The sequence below is a fragment of the Hippichthys cyanospilos genome, chromosome 2 (assembly GCF_059441005.1).
Source record: "Hippichthys cyanospilos isolate Australia breed blue-spotted pipefish chromosome 2, RoL_Hcya_1.0, whole genome shotgun sequence".
NCBI classification, from domain to species: Eukaryota; Metazoa; Chordata; class Actinopteri; order Syngnathiformes; family Syngnathidae; genus Hippichthys; species Hippichthys cyanospilos.
This window is the reverse complement of record NC_142370.1, coordinates 11,417,069-11,443,335: the sequence shown is the minus strand read 5'-3', so window position 1 is coordinate 11,443,335 and position 26,267 is coordinate 11,417,069. Positions and strand designations below refer to the sequence as shown.

The 26,267-nt window shown below is 38.5% G+C and overlaps 1 protein-coding gene across 1 annotated transcript in view; it reads right to left on the bottom strand.

Moving 5' to 3' along the window:
• Positions 1-24,923, bottom strand: part of LOC148427284 (nucleolar protein 4-like) — a 40,298-nt gene extending 15,375 nt beyond the window's left edge. Inside the window, exons 1-2 of the mRNA XM_088408965.1 lie at positions 24,786-24,923; positions 11,695-11,824 (exon numbers count right to left, since the gene is read on the bottom strand). Coding sequence (XP_088265091.1) covers positions 11,695-11,788 — 94 coding nt within the window. The 5' untranslated portion in view covers positions 11,789-11,824; positions 24,786-24,923. The remainder of the gene's footprint in view (positions 1-11,694; positions 11,825-24,785) is intronic.
• Between the last annotated feature and the right edge of the window lie 1,344 nt (positions 24,924-26,267).

Below are 26,267 nucleotides of genomic sequence, written 5' to 3'. Positions count from 1 at the left end.
ATGGTGAATCATTTTAAGGATAATGTTTTATTGGAATAGGTAGGTCTTTCTTTTACATTGATACTTGGTAGCAGTATTGATGACAACTCAAGACCTGAATACTCATAAAGGTATAGTTAAAAAAACCTTCTTTTGAAACATACGTACAGCCAAGCAGAGAACACAGTCCGATACTGATATCGAACCAATAGTACACCACCAGGAATGCTTTCATTTTTTATTTAGTATAAAATGCTACAAGAGACTTGATCAAGTGATACGATTCATCAAGTAAAAAAAAACAAAAGTCAGTGGCATGAGGAAATCTGACTCCCAAAGATTTGGGTTTAATAAATTCAACCTCAAAGATGAGTGCACTTGAAATAAAGAAAAATAAAATAAGGGACCCGGCTATGAGTGCTAAGATGCTGTGAAATCAGGGCACCAGGACAACATTGTAATGAGAATTTGGTGAGTACCAGTACCAAGTATCAGTATCCCACCAATTTGTGGCCATTTACGATATAGAATATAGAATTGACATTAATGAGTTCCAGTTTTAAGGATAATTGCCATATTGGGATATAAACGTTTGTCTTGAAAATTACCTGTCATAGTTTTTTGCATGAAAACTTATGAATCAAAAAGTACCAGTGTTATGATATTGGTATTCAGTTTTGGTATCGGTGACTACTAAATAATTGTGTACCAGTAGTACCTTGTCTAAAAAAGTGATATTGAACATATCTAATGATAATAACGGGCCACCATAACATAAGAACATGACAGTGCAACACGACAACATACATCAATACATGACAACAATGATTAGGAAGGTTTGAATGAAGCATATAGTCGTGCAGGATTTATGAATGAAATAAGATGAAATTCGCCAAGTGTATTTACAGAGCTCATGATCTGTCTGCCTGCCACTCGATCAAAAGCATCAAACCCACGTTGGACCACCTGTACCAGCTGGTCTAAAATTTGGTCTACTGTCAGCGTCCAATTTTTCAGGTGCTGCGGGGGCGTATAAAAGAAAACACTCTTGGTTCACCGGAACGGCCAGCATGGCGCATTGCAGCCAGCCAAATTCCCAAACATGCCAGTAGTAGGCCGGCACCTGGATGAAAATCAAGATGTGTGAGTTTTTACGGCTCTGTGTGCATGTGATGTCTAAGAAGAAATTCGTACAGTGTGTGTGTGTGTGTGTGTGTGCGTCCGTTGCGCGTGTCTACTAATAATGGGTATCCTAAGCTGCTTGCAACAGTGCTGGTTGCCACTGCCCTCCTGACCTACTTTACACACAAGAGTGTGTTTGTATATGTAAATATTCAGAGAAGTTGCCATCTGCTATGTACATGGCTCAAACAAAAAAAAAGTTACGGGTGATACCCCTTCAGCTTCACTAGTAGATGAAATAATCAGAGCCCACACTGAGTAACAAAACAATAACTTTTTGTCACACACAAAAAAACTAAACAACACATTATGTCATTTGCTACAAAGTTTGATCTCCATCTCAGCTACAATGACTTCAACGCACTCAGGCCGCTGAGAATTAAAATCTCGCCATGCTACACATGTGAGATTAGTCATAGACGCTAAGACCGGGTGTCAAAAGTGAGAATAAATACAGCCACATAAAGACATCACAGTGGCAAGCTACATTTTGGCAATGTTGCAGCAACAAACATATCGTTTGGTAGCAATCTGTCAAGCATCCCACAACCCACAATAAAGAGACACCACGCAACAAAGATGGCAGCAACATGTCAACGTGTCAAATACAATTCGGCAACACGGTAACAGTTTCGCAGCAGCCTGTCAGCAAAACACAAGACTGTGATAGCCAGCCACACAACAACAAAATGGCAGCAACAAGGCAAGAAGGCAACAGGAGCATGGCTCTAACATTTAAAAAAACATGTTAAAAAAAAAAAAAAATGGAAATTGAACATATGTAAAAAACACAGGGACAAGATGCAGGTAACATAGCAATAACATGCTGACAACATGGAAATAATAAACCAGCAATATCTATGCAGCATAATGACAAAACCCACGGTAATAACATGTCAGCAACATTGACAACATGGCAAGAAGAAGATACAAGCAACATGACCATAATATTTTGGCAGTATGATAATAAAGTCAATAACCTTGCGATAACATGTTAACAAGGATGACAAACTAGCAACATGTCTATAACATACCAGCAAAAATGGTGCGAACATGTTAGCAACATAGAGATAACAAGTAACATGATGATAATGTGAAAACGTGGTGATAACATGTAAGCAACATGGTGATAACATACCAGTAACATGCTGATGATAACAAACTTGTAAGCAACATTGTAACGCCATGAAAGCAACACAACATTGAAAAATAACATACCACCAACATGGTGATAGCATAGCCTGCATAATGGCTACAGCATACAAACAAAAAGGGGTTAACGAGTCAGGACACATGCTAGTAATATCCAAGCAACATGGTGATAACGTACTTGCAAAATGCAGATAAAAAGTCATGCTTGCTGAACAAAGATCACATTCAAGCAACATGGCAATAACATGTCAGCAACAAAGAGAAGCCAAACAGCGAAAGGTACTCTTAGAGGAGCAAATAACATAAGCTCAAAGCTAGCGTAAAAGAATAGCGCTCCTAAGAAGAACCTCGCATTACATGAGGGGACATTCTGAATGTAGAAAAAACAACCGTCATTCATTTCAGAAAACAATGATCAAGCGTTATCTAGCCATAATAAAGGATGATAATAACGGATATTACTACTACTACTACTACTACTACTACTGATAATAATAATAATGAAATCATTATTGTTAATAATAATAATAATAATAACATAATGCATTTTATTTAAAAGAGATTTTTATGGCTATGAACACCTTACAATAGCTTACACTATGTTGAATAAAACAATTAAAGTGGATTTAAATTAACACATTAAATAAAAACAACAATGGCAGAGCAAAAATGACATTATTTTGAGTAAACATTTTAAATTGCATAGTTCTCAAACTCCACTCCTCAAGGGCCGCAATCCTGCATGTTTTTGACGCTTCTGTCATTAGGGCACCTGATTCAAATTATTAGCTCATCAGCAAGCGCTGCAAGAGCTTGTAAATTATCCTAATCATTTGAATCAGGTGTACTTAGGAGAGCGGCATAAAAAACATGCAGGTTTGCGGCCCTCGAAGACTGGAGTTTGAGACCCATGTTTTAAAACAAGTGAAGTGAGTGAAAAAGGCTCTTTCTTGCTGCTGTGGTTCTGCCACGGAGTTTTTGGCTTAACGGAAGCATTTTACCTGGCCCTGCGTAGTACTAATCAGGGGGAAATGGGTACAAAATGCATTCGAGCTATCAAACTTTATGGGCGTGTCTGCGCTGGTATGTCATTCTCGCATTATTGTTTGCGAAAAGGTCATTAAATTGGAGCAAAGTGCAGATACAAATGAAATGCAATTAAAGGTGCTATCAACGGCCGCAGTTTTTGCTTTGTGAATTCAGCCTTGAGTGAAGTACCATATGCCTCAATTTTGTCTCACATCATTCACTCCCACATTTTGCCTTTGTGCAATGTGTGTATGTTATTTGGTTTTGCTGCACGATGGACCCACATTTGTGTTTTACTGTCTTTGTGGGGATCTCTCACACTTGCGGGGACCATTTTGGTGGACCCTGCTAGTTCAGACTTCTTTTTAAGTGTCAAGAGTTGCTTTTGCAGAATAGATTTGAATTGCATTTTGTCGATGTTCGGGTAAAGGTGAGGCAATCCGTTGTGAGGTTAAAGGTTATGTGCTTGGAAATGCGTTATGTCATGATGATTAAGGTTAGGGGGCTAGGAAACACAATGTCAACGGGACATCCTCACTGCAATAGTAGAAAACCCATGTGTGTGTATGTGTGCGTGTGAGCGTGTGTGTGTTCTGCATGTTTTGTGCAGCACGTGGCTGTGGCCTTGAGCGGCAAAAGAAAAAAATGCTGCCTGCGCACAGCACATACACAGACACACACACTAAGTGAGGAAGACAAAGACTCAGACTGTTGAGCGCTCTCCTCCTTGACCTCGCCTAACCATAATACACCCTCCCACACACACACGCACACAATTCTACACCCCACCCACACATCTTTGGACCTTGAACACAACACAGCTTGTCTGACAGCCCTCAGGCCTGACCAATCAATCACAGACAACTTCCTGTGAAGCCTCACAGTGCACAGCCTATTACATACGTACACTACACTGAAAAAACAACTAGTAATGAAAACTTTTATTCGTATATTCTGTAATGCAAGCCATAAACACACACACACACACACACACACCCTACTATAATGTTCAAGCGCCAATGAGATCCATTATAGAAAGTGTTGTTTTGATTAAACTTGATAGAGGGGTATCGCTCTTTCTCTTTAGCAACAGGCACAGAATATTCTAATCAAATGCATGTACCAACTGCTAGCATGTAAGCATTTGTCATACCCGAGTAGGCTAAGAAAACAGAGCTTTTTCAATCTGCCAGAATTCTTTTACTGCTCAAGTTGTCATATTGCTATACTGTATGTATAAAGTCCTATGTTAGCATTGAGATGGTAGCATCTGTGCTCAGTGGTTCTCAATCTTTTCCAGTACTATCCTGTGAGTAATATATATGAATATTTCATCCAATGACTTTAGAATATATGTCGTGTAACATCTTTTTCTTTTATTACTGTCTCATTTTCCCCATGTGTAAAAACTTAATGGAGGCATAAAATGTTTTGCAAATGATTCAGTACAACACAATTCAGCAATCTGAACTCAGAATGCTATTTTGCCATGTGTTGACGTACAACCGCTGTCATTTTAACAATTTAAAAAAAGAAGATGTCTGTGAAAAACCTTATCAACTTGCGCTTAGCACTTCCACTACTCAAGTTGATGTCTTGATTTTGTTAGCAAAGCACAGAATCGCATTTGAATTCCGCATTACTAAATCGACACCATTCAAAATAGTCTGTCTATTGACGCCGCTGTTTAGTCATGATGATAAAAGTGAGGAACATTCTTTTATTAAACATGTTTCTCCAGCTTTTCTGGGTAATTTGATGAGAAAAGGATGACCTCGAGGAGAAAAAAAAAAAAACAGCAGTGAGTACATTACCACTTACAGAATGTGTGAGTGTGTCTGTGTGTGTGCATGAGTCTCACTAGAGATGGAGGAGAGGTTTCCTTGACGACGGTGAAGAGGTTACAGAGTACATCCTGGTATAGAATCAGAGTACATCCTGGTATAGAATAGCACATTACACACTGTAGAGTTCCTACGGGACAAATAACTGCAGAGCTGTGGATCAATGTGCCAATCAGGTCTTCAAAATAAAATGTCCACAGCAGGTGGATAGAGTAAATGATCGATAACCCAGCGCGTGGTGCAGTCCAACAGAAATAACTGCTTCGTGCTTTCTTAGCCTTTGTGGCTTCCAGTAAATAAATACATACATAAAATACCACACTAATGCACAGGATGATGTCTCAAGTCAAAATGTTGATACATACTGTCTGTACATTGTGGAAACATGCTGTAACAAACCTAAATGTGTTGACACCAAATGGGAACACGTTTGAATCTGGTGTGAACATTTTTTGAGCTATGAAGAGGTTCAAAGCAGGTGAGAACAATGTGAAGATGTGGACATGTTCATTGCAGGTGTAAACTGGTGTCCACATTTTTTGAACCGGATGTGAAACAGGATAGGGCTGAGTGATTCGAGGAACAAATTGTGATTTTTCTGACGGATATTGGGATCATCATTTGCGTTTATTTATTTTATTTTTTTTTAAATGAAGCTTAACTTTTTGGTGCCAGAGGTTTTTCTATATATTTTATAGCACTATTTGAAAATGTAGCTTCTTTATGGTCAAATTAGCAAATTGTGCAATTTTGCTACATTGGCGCTTAAAGAGTTCAGAGGTATTGTGAGTGGGCAGTCTTTTAAAGATTTAAAAAATGTATAAAGTAAGGCAAGAACTATTGTACTACTTGTAGTCTTGTTTCGCTAGTATAGGTAACACTGCATGTGAGAACATATTTTTATTTTAGATTATATAATTATTTTCCCTCCCGCAGCTTTGATGAGCCCAAACCGCATCTTCTGATATGGCTATTTTGGTCCCAAAACAATATATCCTTCAGCCCCAAATGCAGAGAAACAAAAACTGAACCATTTTTCAGCCAGATTTTTATCATCGGTTCAAACATGTTCTGGTTTGAAAAGCATGTTAAACTCGAGTGGGAACAAGAAAATCAGACAAAATGGGTGTGAAATGTTTGAAGCTGTTAAAAACACTTTACGCCTGATGCCAATTGTGTTAAAAGAAGCTGTGAACATATCTGCGTGTATGATAAGATGGTTCAAACTTGAATACATGTTTTATGGCTTTCAGACCTTTGCACAATCTCATCTGCAATGTGTGTGCATGTGTCTCCCTCTGTCTCTTTCTCATAGACGAGGATCAGAACGGTCCAAATTTTGAAAGAGGACGCTTGGAAGGTTGATACGCCCTCCCTTTGCATACTACTGAATGATTGTATCGTAGTTTAATTTAGCTTAGTACATATTTTAAACTCTCCAGTTAAATATATGCATATAAATGATTACATCATACCTTTGGCAATCTAATTTCTTATGAAATATGAGGTATTTCTAATCAGGAAGGAAACTGCTCGTTGACTGAAACCACGTTTCTCACCATGTAGCTGCCCCTTCATGACGTTCTCAAGCTGACAGTCCATAAAACAAGAACTAAGAGAAAAAGGCATCCATGTAAATTTATGTGCGCAACTGTGATTTTGCAACGTCACGAAAATCAAAATGCAAGCAGAGAAACAGAGCAATTTGGAAGTAAAAATAGGTAGAGCTGCTCCGATGTTTTGGCCGTGTTTGTTCTCTGCACGGGCGGTGCGGGGATGGTGTAGACGCTGTGCGAGGGCCTTCCTCACTGTGACGTGACATAGACAGACTCGAGAACAGGAGTCCATTATTATCTGCTCGAAAGAAGCTGGTGCTGGGAGTAGAGAATGAGTAAGGTATTCGGAAAAAAAACATCAATGAATAAACATAACGATGTTGAGTGTGATGAAATAACATCGAAGCGAGGTTAAACGCTCCAAAAAGTTCCATTTCCATGATGTGGGCCCTTTAAAACGTTGCACCAGAACGAACAAGTCAAGAGTGATTTAATAGTCATAAATAGGTACTGTATTCTGATTTGACAGCATGGAATCAATTCCATACAAGATGTACCTTAAATTAGCTCACATTCACATTGTGTTTCTTCCCAAACCAGTCCTAACAATCCCTCAATGACTGGATCAATTCAAGATTGATCCATTGATGATTCCTAGTATTAAAAAAAAAAAAAAAATGTGTGAAACAGTCTCAGCTTCAAAGGATTTCATCCAAGGTTTATGCCCCGCACACCCCCAAAGACACCCCCCCCCCCCCCTTTTCCTTTATTAATGGACTGTACAAGCTTCAACCTTCATCCTGACCCTCGTCATCCTCACCCTCTCCTCAATCCCACTGCTTTGGAGGTGGCAGAGGGAGGAGGTCATTGGACGACACTGTCCTACTTTCCTGCACCGCAGCGTACATGAACACGCACGCACAAAACACACAAACACACACACGCACAGCTGTATTATAAGAAACAAAGTAGGATGTCCCCAGGAATTCTGCGTTCTAAGCACAGAAGATTGTAGGTAACGTAGTACTTCTGCCTTGAGGTTTTGTAAATGACATATTTGGTGCTGGGGGATCTTAAATGACAGATGTGGTACATTATTTTAGTTGAACTGTTTGAAACAGGAGTAAAGGTGTCGACCACAGGTAGGCAATTTTTTGTGCTGGAGGGCATACGCTGGATCTTTAAAACTGACAAATGAACCAGGCCATTCACTGGTCCAATAACTAGTTAAATCTAAGTTAAACGTACTTGTAAAATAGAAAAATGTAATTGTAAAATAATTCTTACATATAAAGGTTATGCTTAACATGGTTATAACTTAACATGAAAGACAAAACAATCACCGTGTTTTTCAGAGTCGACCCCCTCTTTTTAACTTCATTTTCTATAAATAATCATTTTAAGCCTTGTAGAAGTGAAAAAAAGGTCTATTTTGAGTTGTGCAAATAGAAGTCAACCCCCCTAATATGGGAGTGTAAAATGAGGAGAAAAAAACTCTTGTATTCAAAGAAATATCTGGATTTAAAATAATCACTGATTTAAATCTGCTCATTTTAATGTGAGCAAATCGCTTCAAATTCTGGACTGGCTGAAGAACAGTGTTTATGTGGACAGACAATGTGACAATACTTTCTGGTGTTATAACACTTAATCCAATGCACATAGACAAACAATATTACAGTGTGTCGCCCTGTTATAACGCTTCAAGCAGTGGAATAGCGAAAACAAACGGTACATCCACACATGTGGACAGACAATACGACAGAACATATTCATACTCTGCAAGAACTTACTAACGTTACTGGATTTCAGCGGCTGTGAAACTCTTCGTTGTTGTGTGTATAATCCTGCCCCCTGTGGCTAAATTGCACACACCAGAACGGATGAATGGGATTTCCCCGAACTTCCAATTGGAAAACATGATTTACAATGAGTGTTTTGAGTTACAACCGCGATCATGGAACAAAAACTTGTATTTCAAGGCAGCCCTGCACGTAGTATGCTAGCAAAGATGCTGCTGTTCTGTGTGATCTGAGGATTAGGCAGATCCACTATCCTGTGGTCCAATGATGGCCGTTGCTCCAATTCCCCTTTTGAATTGCCGGCCTGGTAATGGAAGTCATGATCCGGATTACTCCACATGAAACATCTGCCCGTTGGGAGAGCTAGATACCAAAAGTACATCAACTCGGTTTGGATCCACATGGCGACGAGAGCCTGGGAAAGAACGAAATGACATGGAACTTGTCCTTTCGATGTTCCATAGCAAAGTTTCACATCATGGATCTTCATCAGCTTGTCAAATGGAAGGCGTTTTTTGGTTGTGTCCATCGCCCATCTTCTTTTTTAATATGATGCCTCAATTTTGTGTACATGGTGAAAACACTCTAAACAGTGGTAGCCTTGAGATACAAGTAACCTGGAATGTTTTTTTTTTTTTTTTTTTAGCCGATTCAGAGAGAACTGAATACAACAACAAGATGCCCTTTGGCAGGCAATAATTTAATGTCAAATGAAACAAAACTAAAAATGACAACACCATTGTTTAACAAACAATGCAAAGGGCCATTGACATGCTAATGCTGAGGATCGACAGTAGCAGCTTGAGAAACAACGACTATGAACACATACGGTGGAGCAACACATGTAGACAGATATTAGCACTCACAGGCATGTATTAAGTATGCTCTATTAAAAAAAACTAACATCTTACTGTCTTACGTTTTGTTTGTGTACATTTTTTTATTTGTCAGTTTTGTTTATTTGAAATAACCGCAGCCCTAGGAACACCCGCTTAGCTTACTGCTAACAAACAATGCAAAGTCCCATTGATATGGTAATGCTTGGAATCGACAGCTGCGGGTTGAAAAACAATGGCTATTTGGAAGGTGCCACAACACATAGGTAATATTTATCGTCCCTTGATAAAAACACCTTACTGACTGTGGTTATTTGAACGCGATAGGTGGAGCAACACATGTAGATAGACCAAAAAAAAAACAACAATGTATATTCTTTATTATCAATAAAAAGAAGAATAACATCTTACTTTTGAGTCAGTTTAACAGTTAACTTTCACAGGGAGAGACAAAACAGATGATGTCATTCAGCAACATCACATGACTGACACGGAGCTGCTCAGGTGGACTAATAGAAGACGACAGGTCAGAATCTTTTTTTTTTTTTCAAGCACTCTTCTTTTTGCTTAACAGGCAGGTGGGCAGCGAGCTGTCAATCATCTTTTCAATCCGCCACTCATCCTTGCAGCTCTTGTGACTAACAACACTCAAAACCACTCTTGACTCTCTCTCGCTTGACTATATGTTTATAGGAGATGAAATCTTCATCAAGTGGATCAAGTCCATGTTGCAAGTTCAAATTGCGTGTGACAAAACCCAGAAAAATGTCTTGGTTTCACTTGCTACTTAACACAAGATTGTGTAGACGAAGCCTTAGAAAACGCACACCCCACGCACCACATCAGTGCGTTGACGCTTGCCGAACTAAGTGCAAGAGCGGAGCCGCGTTAACAGAAATTAGCCGATCAGATCAAAGCAAACTAACGGTGTGGAAGACGTGAGTCGGAATGTCACTAATTGGTGCTAATGATGTACGCGACCAACAATGTGAACAGTCATAAATATTGAATGCATGTATCGTTGTTAAATAGTGACAAATGAGCTCATTAAATATTCAAAAACAGAGCTAAGCTCCTCACACAACACTTAAGATGTAGTACAAAGTTAGTTTTGACGTTGTTTGGAACGTAAAAACTACACGAGAACTGTTTGAACACTAGCCGCAATGTATTTGACGGTTCATCAGCCATAAAATTGCCAAATAGTACCATCGGTCATTTTTCTAGATCTTTGACTGATAGATATGAACGATAGATCATTTGTAATTTGAAATAAACTTGATTTGGCATTCGTCGTACCTCGCATTGAATTGCAATGGATTTTCCCCACTTCAAAAAACTGTATAGGTCTCCAAGTGCCAACACAGTAACCAATGTAAAAATACATTCCAGGAAGTAGGCCTCTAATACAAGACTGATATTTTATCCTTTAAAGGGGAAATCATGTCAAAATTGAAAATAAAAAAAAATAATAATAAAGCATGCTCTATGAGGCCCGGTTAGCCTGTACAAGGCATTCTAATTAATACTGTGTTTGTGGAATATGAAATTGGCAGCAATCCATCATGGAGAGCAGCCATTTTTGCCACTCGCTGTCAACAGAAAATGACATCACAGTATCTCAGGGCCAGCTCAGCCAGCAAATGTCGCATACCCCAACTCAAAAAGCGGGTGAGCAGCTCACAGTTACTATGAAGTCATTTTCACTCAAAACTGTCAAAATGGCCGCTCCCTTTGATGAAGAAAACGGAAGTTTTGTGGTGGGGTTGCCAAGGTAGGGGTGTTCGACACATTTCCTTTTTCAGACCCTTACGAGTACTCAACTCTTGAGTAGTTATCGATACAGACACCAAGTACCGATACCTCTCGTACTTTGGACACACAAAATTCCCCTCCCCCAATTCCTACTTTCATGATTATAAAACGGCTCCAAGAAAGCAACCGATACTAGTATCACTTGCCATCGCCAATAACCAAACGTTGAAATAAGCCCACGTACTGTATGACTTCATAACGATACTTAGGATCAGTACCAGCCCATTCCTAAATGTAACTGAAATGTACTTTCGTGTACTGGATTTAAAAAAAAAATACAGAACAGTGACATTTTTTTTTCGTGTCCCACTAGAAGGAAACCCTATGCCACAGACGGCACAATTCATGATAAACCCAGCTGTAGTTATCGATATTATCAATATCAATACTAGTATCAGGAACTCTAGTTTGACATTTGCAGCTGCCCGTTTAGAGGCCTGACTGGGCCTGAATTAACTGCACCCATGCATCATAAAAAGTTTTTAGTGTTGACTCCTACCGTCATCCTCCCTGTTGCCGGCGATGTTGGGACTGTGGCGCATGGTCTGAGACGTCGCTCCCGCGTCGGCTGCCAGCCACGAGGGCTCGCTCATGTCGGCCTCGTCCTCGCCGCTCACTGACGCGTCATCCTGGGTCGGCGCACACAAAACAGGAAGTGATCACAACGAGTCGTAAAGCCACACGTTTCGTGTCATTCGTCTTTGTAGAATTGATCAATTTGATGTATTCGCTTCGACATAAAGTGTGGCGCCTTGAGATATTCATGGATAAATCAAAGTATGAGCTGTCTTTTACTGATTCGTTGCTCTTTAAAGCAAGAATTGGGCAACTACTGAACAATTCTTTAAATTAAATTCTTCAACGCTTCATGATGTTCATTTCCAATTTAAGTTTAAATTTACGGTCAGGCCAAACATAAAAAAAAGACGTGAACGCATTGAAAACAATCACAGAGCTCGGCTTTTCATTCTGCTAGCTTAATGCTAACGACAGTATTTTTTGTGACTATAACCTTTTAAACAATGGACTTAAATTAATGCAGTGAGACATAAAAACATGTCATTCTTTTTAATTCGACTTAAAGGGGAAGTCAACCTCCAATTTCTATGTTCTATGCAGCCCAACTCATCTAAACACGATTTTCTGGATGACATTGCGTTTATAAAACATGAAGCAAGAAAAATACACCTGTTGCTATACAAAATAAGGAGCAGCCATTTTGTCCCTTGCTGTCAACTGAAAATGACATCACAGTTGCTCAGGGCTCAGGTAATAACCAATCACAACTCAGCTGACAAATGTCACATGACCAGACTCAGAAAACAGGTGAGCCATGATTGCTCGTTCCCTGAGAATCTGTGATGTCATTTTTAGTCATCAACAAGAAGTAAAATGGTCGCCCCCTGATAAGATTTTGCTGTATAATTTATATTTCACAAATGCAATATTAATCATTGTGTCATATATAAATAACTGGGGGCGGACATATCCCTCTAGTTATGACGCTAGTTTCCTTCAATGCAATGCACATGACATCTTTGATTTTTGGGAAAAAGCTAGAATGGGAGCTAAAAACAGATTCATGGCATCTCAAATCATTTCAATGGGAAATGATTTTCAATACAATCTATTGTTATTCAGACAATTCCACTTCCAATATGATACAAATGTCGCATCTTAGATTATCGATATATCGATCGATAAGATATCAGCTGGTATGACAGGTGCTTCCTTTTTTTTTTCAAGTATGAGTGTGAGAAGAAACTTGTTCACATGATACTATTAAAAAAAAAATAGTCAAAAACAGTAAGTAGGTATGACAAAATGTACTCTCCAAAATTTTGGAACAATCTGCATGCTATATCCTAGATGCCTATATGCTTTAGACTCCTTATATATGACTGCTACAGAAGATTTTAGATGAAGACTGAGGTCCATCCACCCATCCATTTTCTTTAGCAGCCTATCCTCACAAGGGTCACAGGCTTGCTGGTGCTTATCCCAGCTGACTTCGGCCAGTTAGGGGGGTTACACCCTCAACTGGTTGCCAGCCAATCAAAGAGTAGATTGATGCAATCTCATGTTTTTTTTTTACCTATATTGAATCGATATCCAATATCAACATTAGACACTCCTTCAATATACGTATGTGGTTTTAAGTTATGAGCCTGGTCTAGCAATAACAATAAATTCGATTAGTACCTAAAGCACCAGTGCACATCTCCTATTAACACATTTAGCAGCATTACTTTCATTATTTTGGGTGAGATTACAGGCTGAATATATCACAGAATTTCAAAAGAGCACTTTCGTCCTGTGTTTTGATCAGGCCTTGAAAGGGATTCAGTGTAATGCTTTTCAATCAGTTCGCATCCATTTTGCTCTCCACATTGGTGGTTGGCCAATTCGTGCACACGCTCACACGCACGTATGCGCACACAAACACTGAGTGTGATGAAGAGTGTTCAATAGCAGTGTGCGTGCATATGTCTCCGTAGCAGAACGGCAGCCGGATGGACATCGCTAAGCTAATCAAGTTAGCTCGTGAACAAACGGAAGGATCTTTGTCTCTGCGCCTTCATCTCCTCAGCTCAACATCCCCACCAAGACGGGGCAAAACATCCAAAACATCGTCATCTATCGCTATTCCTCACACTTCAGCGTCACAAAGTAACTCAACTCAACTGAGTATTTATAGTGTGATGTATCCTAATCGTTTAAACCGCAGCACAGAGATCTGGACCGGATAATGATCATGGAGGGGAATATCGTAGTACTTTCCTGAGCTTTCCTGAGGGATAGCAGTCCATACAAGCACTCAAATTCGCAAAATCCCCCCCCCCCCCCCCCCCCCAAAAAAAAAGACATATCATTTTAAAGAAACGCCGACCTATTTTAATGTTGCATTATCCTTAAAAAATCATGAAAATAATAGTGATTTTGCATTCTTATAGTTGTAATTTCTAGTTTGCGATCATAAAATTGTTCCGAGAGAACGGTCGATACCAGTACAGGCTGCCGCTCGGATCGATATCTTGAAAGTATCCCCAGTATGACTGATACTGATACTGTACTTGATATCAGTACTTGCACATCCTTAGTTTATTTTACAGTATTAATAAACTGGATTAAATACAGATATTGTGACATACACTTATCAATTTTGCGAGAGTGTGGACACAGCAGGATCGAATAGCAACGTCAATATGAGTCGACTTGCGACTGAAATGTTGTTTGGACATGAAAGTGACGTTGGAAAAGAAATGATATCGACACAATAGGATTGGACATTTTTAAAGTTGCTGTAGTACTTTAGCAAAAGCTCTAAAATATATCACTATATTTTATATATAAAGCTAAAGCAAATATCTCTATAATATAGAGCTAAAGCAAATATCGACGTCGATACTATTTGCTTTATTGATATTGCGGTATACAAAACACAACATACATCACAGCAGCACAGTTTGATACATAGTATCCCAACATTGATATTTGATCCAGTAACAGTTTGATAAGGATACAATCTTTAATAGTATTATTTGGTTCATATTACGTTAATACAGTAGCATAAGAGTGAAACGATATCAGACTTTGAAATTTGTTTTTAATTTATTTGTGTTGATGCTATAGCATTAATAATGTATAGTTCTAATAGATCCCGTTGTACTAACAATGTATTCCAAGTAATGATACGATACAGCTCCAAACTGATATTTGAGCCACTTTCCTTAACTAGGGTTGTCCTGATCCATATTGATATCGAATATCAGACATCAGCCTAAAGAAAGTATTGAATCATATTGGTCCACATCCAAAATCTCAAGAGTTTAGCAGTCTTATACAAGCTGAAAAGTTGAATTTATTTACAAACCAATTTAAATGTTGAAAAAAAAAAACAGTTCATATTTGCTCATACCTACTTTAGCTGTTTTTATTTTTCAATAGTATTAACTCGATGCGAAAACATGAAAATACAGTATCAATAAAACCGTACCTCATTCTTGCTGATGTCATATCACATCAATATTGCTTTCGGACAGCACTCTTAGCTGCAATATCAATAACATCAATAATTGGTCTGGAAAAAAAAAGTGATGCTGAACATCCTTGAATATAAAGATGCTTTTGCATTTGTTGAACGAAATGAATGTTTATGATCATATGGGGGGATGGACGTCTTTGTTGCCATGGCACAGAGCTACTGGACCCCCAAACTGGCATCAACATCAGCACTCCCAACCCACCCCCACTCCTTTTTACCATCACCACTCCACCCCCCCTTTTACCTCCCTTCCCCTTCCCCCATGCCTGCATCCTCTCATCCTGACAACTCCCAGCATCCTGGCCTCAGAGCAGCACACACATGTACACACACACACACACACACACACACACACACACACACACACACACACACACACACAACCCCCTTTGTCATGGTGTCGCCATGTTACCTTGGCAACCAGCCATTACAACCAAGATGATTCAGTGCTATTCTCTATGTGCTATATTCTCCCATTTGGGCTTTTTTTTTTTTTTAAACACACTTTTTATCGATGCAGATTTTCCCGTCCAGACTTGTGACACACCCACCGCGCATAATCTGGGATGAGCGCGCAAACACCAGAGGCGTGATCGACTGGCATTCCAACTGCAAATCCTGGAGACAAGCACTTTACTGAATGTCATTGAGAGATTCATGAACACAGATAAAGCACATTGTAAATGTGAAAATGCCTGATCCAGCGGATGTGTAGTTGGACAGCTGGGCATGTTTTTACTTCATCGTATGGAGGTCTTCCACATAATTCATCGGAAAAATTTCTCACCACGGGGGCTAGTGTTTCTTATAAATCAACATTTTTCACCCCTCAAAAAACTCCTCATTTATTCGAGTTTCCCTTAAAGATTATTTATCATTCTCACATTCTGCGTCGTACAGATACATGGCTCCGATTTGAAATTGTAAGAGCTCATTAAATTTACACCGGGAAAAATTCCCAACTTGCTAAAAATTCACACTGATGAAACATAATATATTTTCACCATTACAATACCCACAAAAAAATCCTCATTTATTCCTAATAACACATTCAAGAAAATTCCCATTCCATATTCCTATTGTTCAGGTAATTAAATCCACAATGGTAATGATGATTTCCAATATGCCAAAACTGAACTTTTTGAACTGAGAACCACAGGCAGTAAAATGAAAGCAAGTGGGACGCTTTGTGTTTATGGGACATGCATATGTTTATGAAAACCAATTGAACATATTTAAAGAGGACAATAAGTCCAAACATTAGCTTGACTCTATGGCACTTTAACATCAACCATCAAAAGACAATAACATCACAGCATGAAAAACCTGTTTAACCCGTTCCCACAGCTTTTCGAAAAATCTCAGTGGGTATAGGAATGGTAGCAATAACATAAAATGTCATCCCGGCCGTTCATTATACACCTATCTTCAGATTCTAGTGGCATTTAGCAACTTTTGCCTACACAACAACCCAGTTCTGAGTTTTTTGTCAACAAGGTAGGTTGTGTAGTACAATTTCTCATGCTATATATGTGTTTTACTATAGATTACACTGATTACTATGTATTGTCGGTGTTTGGGGATAATTTTCACTTCTCTAGCATGTTTTGTGTACAAGTATTGTGGTCTATGGGATATACAGTCCCAGTAATATTTTTGTGTTATGTTGTGTCATTAGCTGTGGCTACAGTTGTAGCTGGGTGCTTTGCTTTTATGTGGTAGGCTAAACCACTTCTGCGGTTAAAAAAAAAAAAAAAAAAAAAAAAAACCTGAAAAATACTCCATCTTACAAAGAGTGCTTGTTTTTATCAAAGGCGCCGTTGGGACATTCTTTTAAAGTTAGATTCTCCATTCATTTGACGGACAACTCTCACATGCTTCTCCATTTTTACATCTCCTTCTGAACTTGCCTTCCAAACCCCCACCAACCCAAGCACAAGAAACGCAATGCATCAAAACAGATCTGATAACATACAGGTAGCACAAAGTTAGAGATTAAACACAACATATCAATTATTGTAATTTTGACAGTCCGGTAAACAATGCAATAAAAACAGTTACATGAAAAAGACTTGAATATGCAATTAACATTGGTGTACATTTTCTTTAATAATTGGTTGATTAGAAAGGAATTGCTCAATAAAATTAAAGCATACTAATTATAACTGTGGTGTTAAAAAATTACAATTGTACAAACTATTTTCAATGACTATTTTAACGTCTTTTTTCAAACTCCCTCTGAAAATCCTCAAAACTGAATTGTGGCCCTCGAGCACAAACGTTCGTTTGTAGTCTTCAAAGAACCAATGAGCAAATACGCCAAATTTTACAAGTAATAAGTTATTTCAAGGTGATCATGTTTGTTTAAAAAGATGACATCCCGGTGCTGCCGAACTCCTATTCATAATTGTTGTTGCGCTTTTTTCAGACGTGTTTTGCTTCAGGCTTCTGACAGGCTGCAAGACACAAAGGGCGCACAGGCTGCTGGTGTTATCGGGGGTTGCGGTCAAGGGAGATGCACTGAAGACTATTGATCGCTGAGAAAAGTATAACAAATAATTGCTCATCAGTTGGTTGACAAAATGAGTGTGTGAGCAATCATTAAAAGGTTATGATATAGTACAACATCAGTATTTGTGCTAGACTATGCTACATGCGGGGGATAAAAACTGAGCCACGAATGTGGAAAATCTACGAAACCACATTAGCATATTGATGCTACAAGACACCCATGTTATATAAACTGTACTTGGTAGCAACAGTTTCGAACACAAACAAACCATGCCTCACACGAGTCTCATCAGTATTAGCTGGCATAAATGACAAGCTAGCATAAACAACATCACATTTAGAGAAACAAACACCGTATTTCCCTATGTACAAGTCGACCCCCTCATTTTTTCACTTCAATTGGGCGAATTTTACATAACCTCAGGTATAAATCTACACATATCATGGCTGTCCAATTAAAACACATGCTGTGTGTTATTAAGATGATGAAATTACGGGCCCTTTAGACGCATTTCTTCATCGTATATCGAAAAACATACTGTTGCGGTTATGGGGGAGGAGATGGGGCGGAAATGAGACAAGAGTGCAAGGCAATGACGCAAATGCTGAAAACGAATGCCGCAACAATAAAATGATTTGAAGTTTCAATGCTTTATTTTTTTGACACAGCTCAAAAGTAATTTGTCGAAAAGCCCTCAAAGTCATTATCCAACACGCCAAATAGCTTCTCCCATTTAATGGATTTGTTCGTTATTTGTTCAAACATGTTTGTTACTCTTCCAACGGTAGTCAAATTCGGACCGGTCCAATTTGTTTGAAATCGAGATATTCTGAAATGATTTGCTGATCATCTTACTTGGGGTATAATCGCAAGATGTCGTTATCCAAGTGACAACTGTTGTGAGATCAGCGAGACAAGATTTTTTCATTTTGTATCTTTTGTAACAAGAGACTTTCGTAAGTAGATGAACCACTGTAAATCCAAAATTTAAGAAAACAGACAAATATGGCATAACACCATGTTAAACGTTTTTTTTTTTCATCCCAAAATGCTTTGCACTGGTTAGTTGGTACTCGGATCAAAACATATTTCACAGGGAGAGCATCATCAAACAAAGTTAAGAAACAATGATATAGAGCAGCACGCTGACAACTGGAGTGATATGCCGTTGCAGACGATGATGACGCTCGGCTAATATTTTGCTCCTATCGGTCCAACGTTTGATGGCATTCTGTCCTCAAAAGGTGTCCTCTGTGCTTGCTGGCTCCTACTAATCATTACCTCGACCATCAAGGAGCGTCAAGCAATAAGGCGCTGAATCAACAGGAAAGCTTCCATAAAACTTTCTGCGTCATCCAGGCACAGACGCCGGGTTTGTCGCCACGTCTTGCATGTCAGAGATTAGCCGATTGGCCAAAACGCTGAGCCCGCCTTAATCCAGTCAGTCACAAATCTGCCTGAGCATTATTAAGCCTTGCCTTTCCAGCATAGGACTGGATTACACCTGACAAAGCTCACTGGCCCACCACGCCAGATTCACATAGCCGTTGCAAGATTTCTTAAGTTTTCTTTAAAATATTGGTGTAACACAACAAAACTACAAGCCACAATTTCAGTCCTGTTTAATTAAACTAGCCAAAAGAAAATTATTCTTCCCTTGGTATGTCCCTGCAGTGGTTAAATTGATAGGTAAGTCCCTCAATGTTAACATGTATTGATAACTGCACATTCAATCACAGTATTTTACTCAAAGGTGTAAAACTGTAACAATAAAACAACATAAAAAGACTTGGAATGCTAACTTTGACACACAAATCGCTAAATCAGTGCTAGCCGCTAATAATCTTGATTGCTAATCGTAAGTGAACATGGTTCTAACCTCTCTCTGATACATACTTAGAATTAACATACTATTGATTTTGATTTCACAGAATATTTTCAATATACATACTTCCGGTTCCTTTCAAGACGCTAAACAGGAAATAATTAACAATGTTTTGTTTGCTTTTCACAATAAAATGTAACATTATACTTGCACAATAAAGTAGCTCTGTCACCATAAAAACAAAATAAACAAACAACAAAATTAAACACTATAATCACACGTCCTTCTTTGCTGGGGATTTATAAACACCATATCTTGTCCTGTTCCATCCTTGTCTTGTCATATTTTCTCCTTTAAATATTTGCTTCCTGTCGTATTTGTGACGATAATCCTTCCTGTCATTTTTCCCCGTAAAATGTGTTTGTTGCGGCAATTTTCAAATTACAACTGTTTTGTCCTGTCTCTTTACATCGCCATCGCAGAACATCTACAGCTCACTGTGGATGAAAACCAAATCCGGTTTCATGTGCTGTTTTTATAATGTTCCTTCTCTGTGCTGTTCCTGAGCTGTTCTGTCTTTTCTGTTCGTTTGGTCCCTTTCAAACATTTTCTGTCCGATGGCTTGCCAAATAAACATGAATATGCCATTATAGGATAAAACAAAATACATAGGGAATTTATCGAACTAGTTGCACAGAAAAAGTGTTCTGGCACAATGTGAACAAGGTAATGTTGAGTAACCACAGGGATTCTTTGAGAAACCCAAAGTGGTGGTCCAAGTCATTTACAGGGTTTTGTGGTTGGACGGCCTAAGTGCCGTACAATTCAAGACAAAGTGAACATCCCTCATAAAGCAGTCAATGTTGAACACAGCATCCAGCTTGTAGCATTTAAAGACATTAATGTAACATGGTTGTACCTAAATACTATGATTCCCCTAATATGACACACTTTTTTCCCTCGAAAATGAAGGCCAAAAATATGGGTGTGTCCTAAGAATGGTAACTTAAAGATTGGATTTTTTTTTTTTTTAACTTAACATCATGGGAAGATAATTGATCTGTCAGCCACATAAGCTGCCTGTTGCAGCTATCAGCAGCTTGTGTTAGCTGAGGTTGTTACAGCATCGTTTTCAATCAAAGAAGCAAGCAGACTGAACCAATGTCTGAGTCCATACTTCTCACATGCAGGAACTTTCTAAAATTGAAAGGATCTCTCAAAAGTTATGATGTCTGCAGCTGATTCAATTCAAGAGTGGCAAAGTATGGAGCTGAGTGCTCCGGTTAGAGAACATGGGAAGGTATTCCATTTGACTCTTTTATTAATTGTGTTTTTGACTCGGTTATTAATTGTGGTCTTTTGACATATACACACAAATCATAAACTTGGTGGAACATGGACGCTGTTTAACTATGAGCGCATTCATTGTTACACTGCCGCAGCTATAATTTTTACATTGTTATCAAAGTGTTGGTGTGTCTTAAACACGCTAACATAGAAAATACCTGAATTTGACCTCAAAATTAAGGCTGTATCTTAGACACGGGTGTGTCTTATCTTTGGGCAATTGCGGTACTTTTACATAAACGTTTTAACAAAAGAGTCCTTTATGTCCACAATAAAGCATTTATTTTCATATGCTGTACCTATGGTATATTATTCAAAGAAGAACAATACTTAAGTTTATTATTTTTGTGGATAATGATGTAATTTAAGGTTGGCTGGAAACCCTTCCAGGAAAACACAGCAAATCCCACAAAAAAATAGTTTTTAAATTTCCTTCTTCCATAAGCGAAGGGAGGAAAGTAACCTTAATTAAAATAAGACATTTTTGTTTTAGTGGGAGGGGATCAGGAGATATTGTTTTCAGGCCATATGAACCAGTCCTTAACTCCTCCCACATATGACATATTTCTTTACAACAATCCTGACTTGATTTATAGATATGCAGTAATCGATTGACTTTGCATGCTGCTCACAAAAGAGTTAATGTTTGATTTTCAAGAGTTGTGGTGTTGCGCGAAGAAGGAGAGACTATGCATGAGATCCTCAGAGGCTTGCCACACGTTTGCCACACCTTGACTCCTTAGAACTGCAAGTTCACTTCAGAAAAAAACAGACCCTGCATTAATACACCAATATGCTTTCATTACAACAAAGAGCCGCATAGTCATTGCATAAATGATCTTTAACAAATGTAAATGAGTAGCACTCTGTATTGCTAGATAGTATAACTCAATATAAATTGAAACAATTCCGGTAGACGTTTTATGCTAACATACAGTAAGATCACATCTGTAAATAAAAGCACAAGAAAGATGGATAAGGATTAACTTTGTGCCCTGTGGTGAGGTCTTGTTGTTGTTAAAAAGAATGGCACAAATGCTAACATATTAGCATATAGCATGCTTGCAACCTGAGTGAAGAAACCACTGAAGCAAAATGAGACAGGGTTTCTCCAGTGGTTGCTTACTTCTGTATTTCCAAAGAGAATGTTATGCTAACTGTTAGCATAACAACAGTTAGTGCGTTAGCAGCTAACATATAAAGACATCAATCTGAGTGAAGAAAGTGCTGAGAAAGTTTAACTCACTGAGTGCCATGGATGAGAATTTTCATCTTTTAGAATAATAATAACAGTAATAAATAACAAAATTCTGGTCAAATGCGTTTTTTATGGAGAAGAGCTGACACCCTTGACTAATGCTTACCTAATATAAGCCGATTTAGCAATGCAGTGATAACTGTGACCATTGGATGGCAGTGTTTCCACACTTATAACAAAGCTATTTTCTACATGCACTTCAAAGTAATCATGGAAATCAACCTTTCATATGATACCGCCCATATTTACGTAGACATAGCACACAATATTCTGTTGGCCTTGAAACGTGAGTCGAAATGCTAAAAACACTGGCCCTCTAGGGGTTTCCTTTTCCAATACTGCTTGGCACTGAAAGAGTTAATATGCTCGTGTGCACAAGGTAGCCCCTGAGGACCACTTGGGACACAAAATGGTGAAGCGACACATATAGACGGATACTGCCATACAAAGCACCATTAAATCAATTTAATAGTTATTTAAAAAAAAGGTCATTGTTATTTCTATAAAAGGCTTGAACAGATTATGGGCATTTCCATTGATTTCAATGGAGAAAGACGATTTGACAGAGTGTGATTTGGATCATGGTCATGGATAAAATTTAACTTGCATCTCAATGAAAAATCCTATTAAAAGGTCAATTTAAAGCTACAAAATAATGCTGAAGGGGCCTTGAACCTTGAACTTTATGCCCTTTATCTCAACATGGCCCACCGACCTGCTCACTCACAACACAAAAACAAAAGCGGCTTTGCAATTTCTCCTCACTGTCACTGACGCAAAACAACAAAGTGAATCACAATAATAATTGAACCTTCAAGCAGCAATAAAACAGCATGTCTTCACACCTTTTTTTCATGGCCAATTACTTGAAAATAGTCATCAAACGCCACGTTAAACAACAAAATAACGTTAGCTAGCGTCACTCATCTGTAAAGAATTACTAACTTTTCCCTGGGGCTCAGATGTCGGACAACATACTAATTGTAGAATCTTCTTCAAATGGCTGTTTCGAACTAGGGATGAAATGAAAAATCAAATCTAAATTGTTGTCACTCATTCTGGACACTTGTGATTTTAGTTTATTTTAATCCAAGTACCTTACGGCGTAAGGTCCATACAGCCTTTACGTAACTCCAGTTCTCGAGGGCCGCAATCCAGCATGTTTTCAATGCTGCGCTCTTTAACACACCTGATTCAAATGATTAGGATCAATTTTAAGCTCCTGCAGAGCTTGCTGATGAGCTAATCATTTGAATCAGGTGTGTTTAAGACAGCAGCATCGAAAACATGCAGGATTGCAGCCCTTGAGGACTGGCGTTTGATACCTATGGAGATACCCAACAAAAAAAAAAAAAAGTTTGGTATGATCAAATGCAAATTCTGTGCAAAATGTTAAGACAACTATAGCATGTACTAATTTTAAATCAGTTTTAACGTAAATTTAACATAGTTTGTGCATAAATTGCTTAAGTACTGTATTTACTAACTATTGTAAATAATAATGAATAATTAAAAGAAGAAATCTATCTATTATGGCATTTCCCATAAATTTTCATGACATTCATGGCAATTTTCTAGTCTGTTAAGTTCTCATTTCTAGTTTGTGATCATGAGACTGCTTCAAGAGTGTGGGGGATACCAGTATTGGCCATCGAGAGAACCTAGAAATAAGGTATCATCAGCCTGATACTAAGTACTCGCCCATCCCTATTTGTAAACATGTATTGTATAAACAACCGTCCATCATTCTGCGACTCTTACAAAATCTCAGTTTCACAATTTAGCTCGTTTTCAAATTGGGGATTTTAAAAAATAACAAATTATTCAAATGTATTTGATTTATTGCTAAGCTCTATTTCAAACCAAAATGCCATTCCTATCCAAATGGGGCGTATGTTCCTGAGGTTTCTTTATACAAACTGTAATAGAAAGTTTGCCAGATTGCAACTTCATTTGTCAAACTGTTGTCAGGGGCTCAGTTTTGCAAACTTAACCTATTGAAAGAAATTGGTGGGAGTCTTGTGGGTATAGCTTGGTAAGATAATAATCCCTCTCTCTCTCTCTCTCTCTCTCTCTCTCTCTCTCTATATATATATATATATATATATATATATATATATATATATATATATATATATATATTATATATTCTGTATAGATAGATAGATAGATAGATAGATAGATAGATAGATAGATAGATAGATAGATAGATAGATAGATAGATAGATAGATAATTTATCGAGCCATGCATACAGTACTGAAAGAGCCAGTGGACCCTATAGGTGGCTGTAAAACAGATGGGACAGGCTCAGGCTGAGTCAATTGCCAATTGTCCCGCACCACGTGCACGTGGACGGTGGTCAGTGTGCACCAGGCGCCCACGCACACAGGCACGCACGCACACAGAACAATGTACAGCAGTGATGGCGCACAAGGAGCCGCAGTGGTGACCGTCAGCTGGGATGTGCGCGACGCGCGCACACAAACGTGCAACATAAAAAAAATAAAATTAAAAAAAGCCGCCGCGTGATCCAACCGAACAAGTGAACGCAACATGACAGCTGACGATGACGACGGCGAGGAAGATGAAGATCAGCGCTTACCTTCACTCCAAGACACCGAACGCGAAGAAAGAAGAGCTAGCGTTAGTTTTCTTGTTCCTCACGTGTCCTCTTCGATTCCTCCGCTGTTATTAATAATCATAATAATAATTGTGAACATGCATCATTGGTATTATGGCTTTGATCTTATCATTAACGTGCTGCCTGTGCGAGGAGGGAGGATGCCGCACGACCCCCAAGACTCGGTGGGGCTATCTGGGTGGGGGCGTGGTCATTTTGACGTCATGCTGGGCGAGAGAGAGTGAGAGCGCTACCGTATTCGTATTAGAGCTTGTCCATACAACCTTTAAGTAAAATCTTAAAAAAAAAACAACAACAATAACGATTCCGAGTCAATCCGATTTCCTATTTATCTGTTTTTTTTTTCTTTTTCCCTATCAACAAAAACATGAAGCCAGTTTTTATTCATTTATTTCTTTTCTTACCTCATGTGGTTTGGTTTGAAGCTTTCTGCCAGCATGTTTTTTTACACATGATTAAAGTTGCACTGTGAGCCAGTGAAGTAAATTAGGTGGAAAAATACATTTTTCCCCCACAGAAGTCCCGTTGAGACTCGATATACATCTGTACGTCAATTAATAACACACGACGTGTGACTTGGTACCTTATACGTCATAATGTCAATAACGATCAATATTTTTATGTACCGTTTTAGCCAATGTAGTGATTGTGCGTGTTCCACCCTTTACCGGACTGCCCTCTGTCGGCTCAGTAAAGGCGTTCAGGGCTGCTCATGAGTGACTGTCTTCTTTGACTGTATTGCTTTGACGCTGAATTGACAAATCTGCAATCCGATCGTCTTTAGACCTAGTGGGCATTTTGTAGATCAGGGAATTCTCAAACAATAATCAAATTTCATTAAAATGATCCAAAAAATATGATAAATTTACAGAAAAATAATTGTACCTTTATCCTTACCAGTGACATAAATGACATAATTAAAATCACAGCACACTTTAAGTATTTCCACTGTAATGAGTAAAGTGATAAATGGTACCACCTTGCCGCCCACAGTACAATACAGTCAGCGACATAAGTTTGCAATACTTACTGCCCTAATTGCTCTACTTTTTTAATTAATGAATATATTTATTTTGCCTACTTTATTATTTGCTCGATTATGGAATGTAGTCTGCTCAGGGAAGTGAACAGAATAAGAATATTATTGTGAAGTATGACTATGCATATGACAATAAATCTCTTGAATCTTGAATAATATGCCATTTTTGCAGAGGATTAATTGTCCATGTGTTGCACCATTGTTTGTGTTAAATATTGTTGCATAAAGGGTTGTAACACAGCAATTATCAATGCTAATCATCATCCTGTCTGTACAGTTTTCCATTATGTGCTTGTTAGTGCTACAAAGCTTAGTGCTACTGTTCTTTCAAAGCAAAAAAGCAATAGTGAAGCAACACACACACACACACACACAAACGCACACACAAACGCACAGAAAGCATG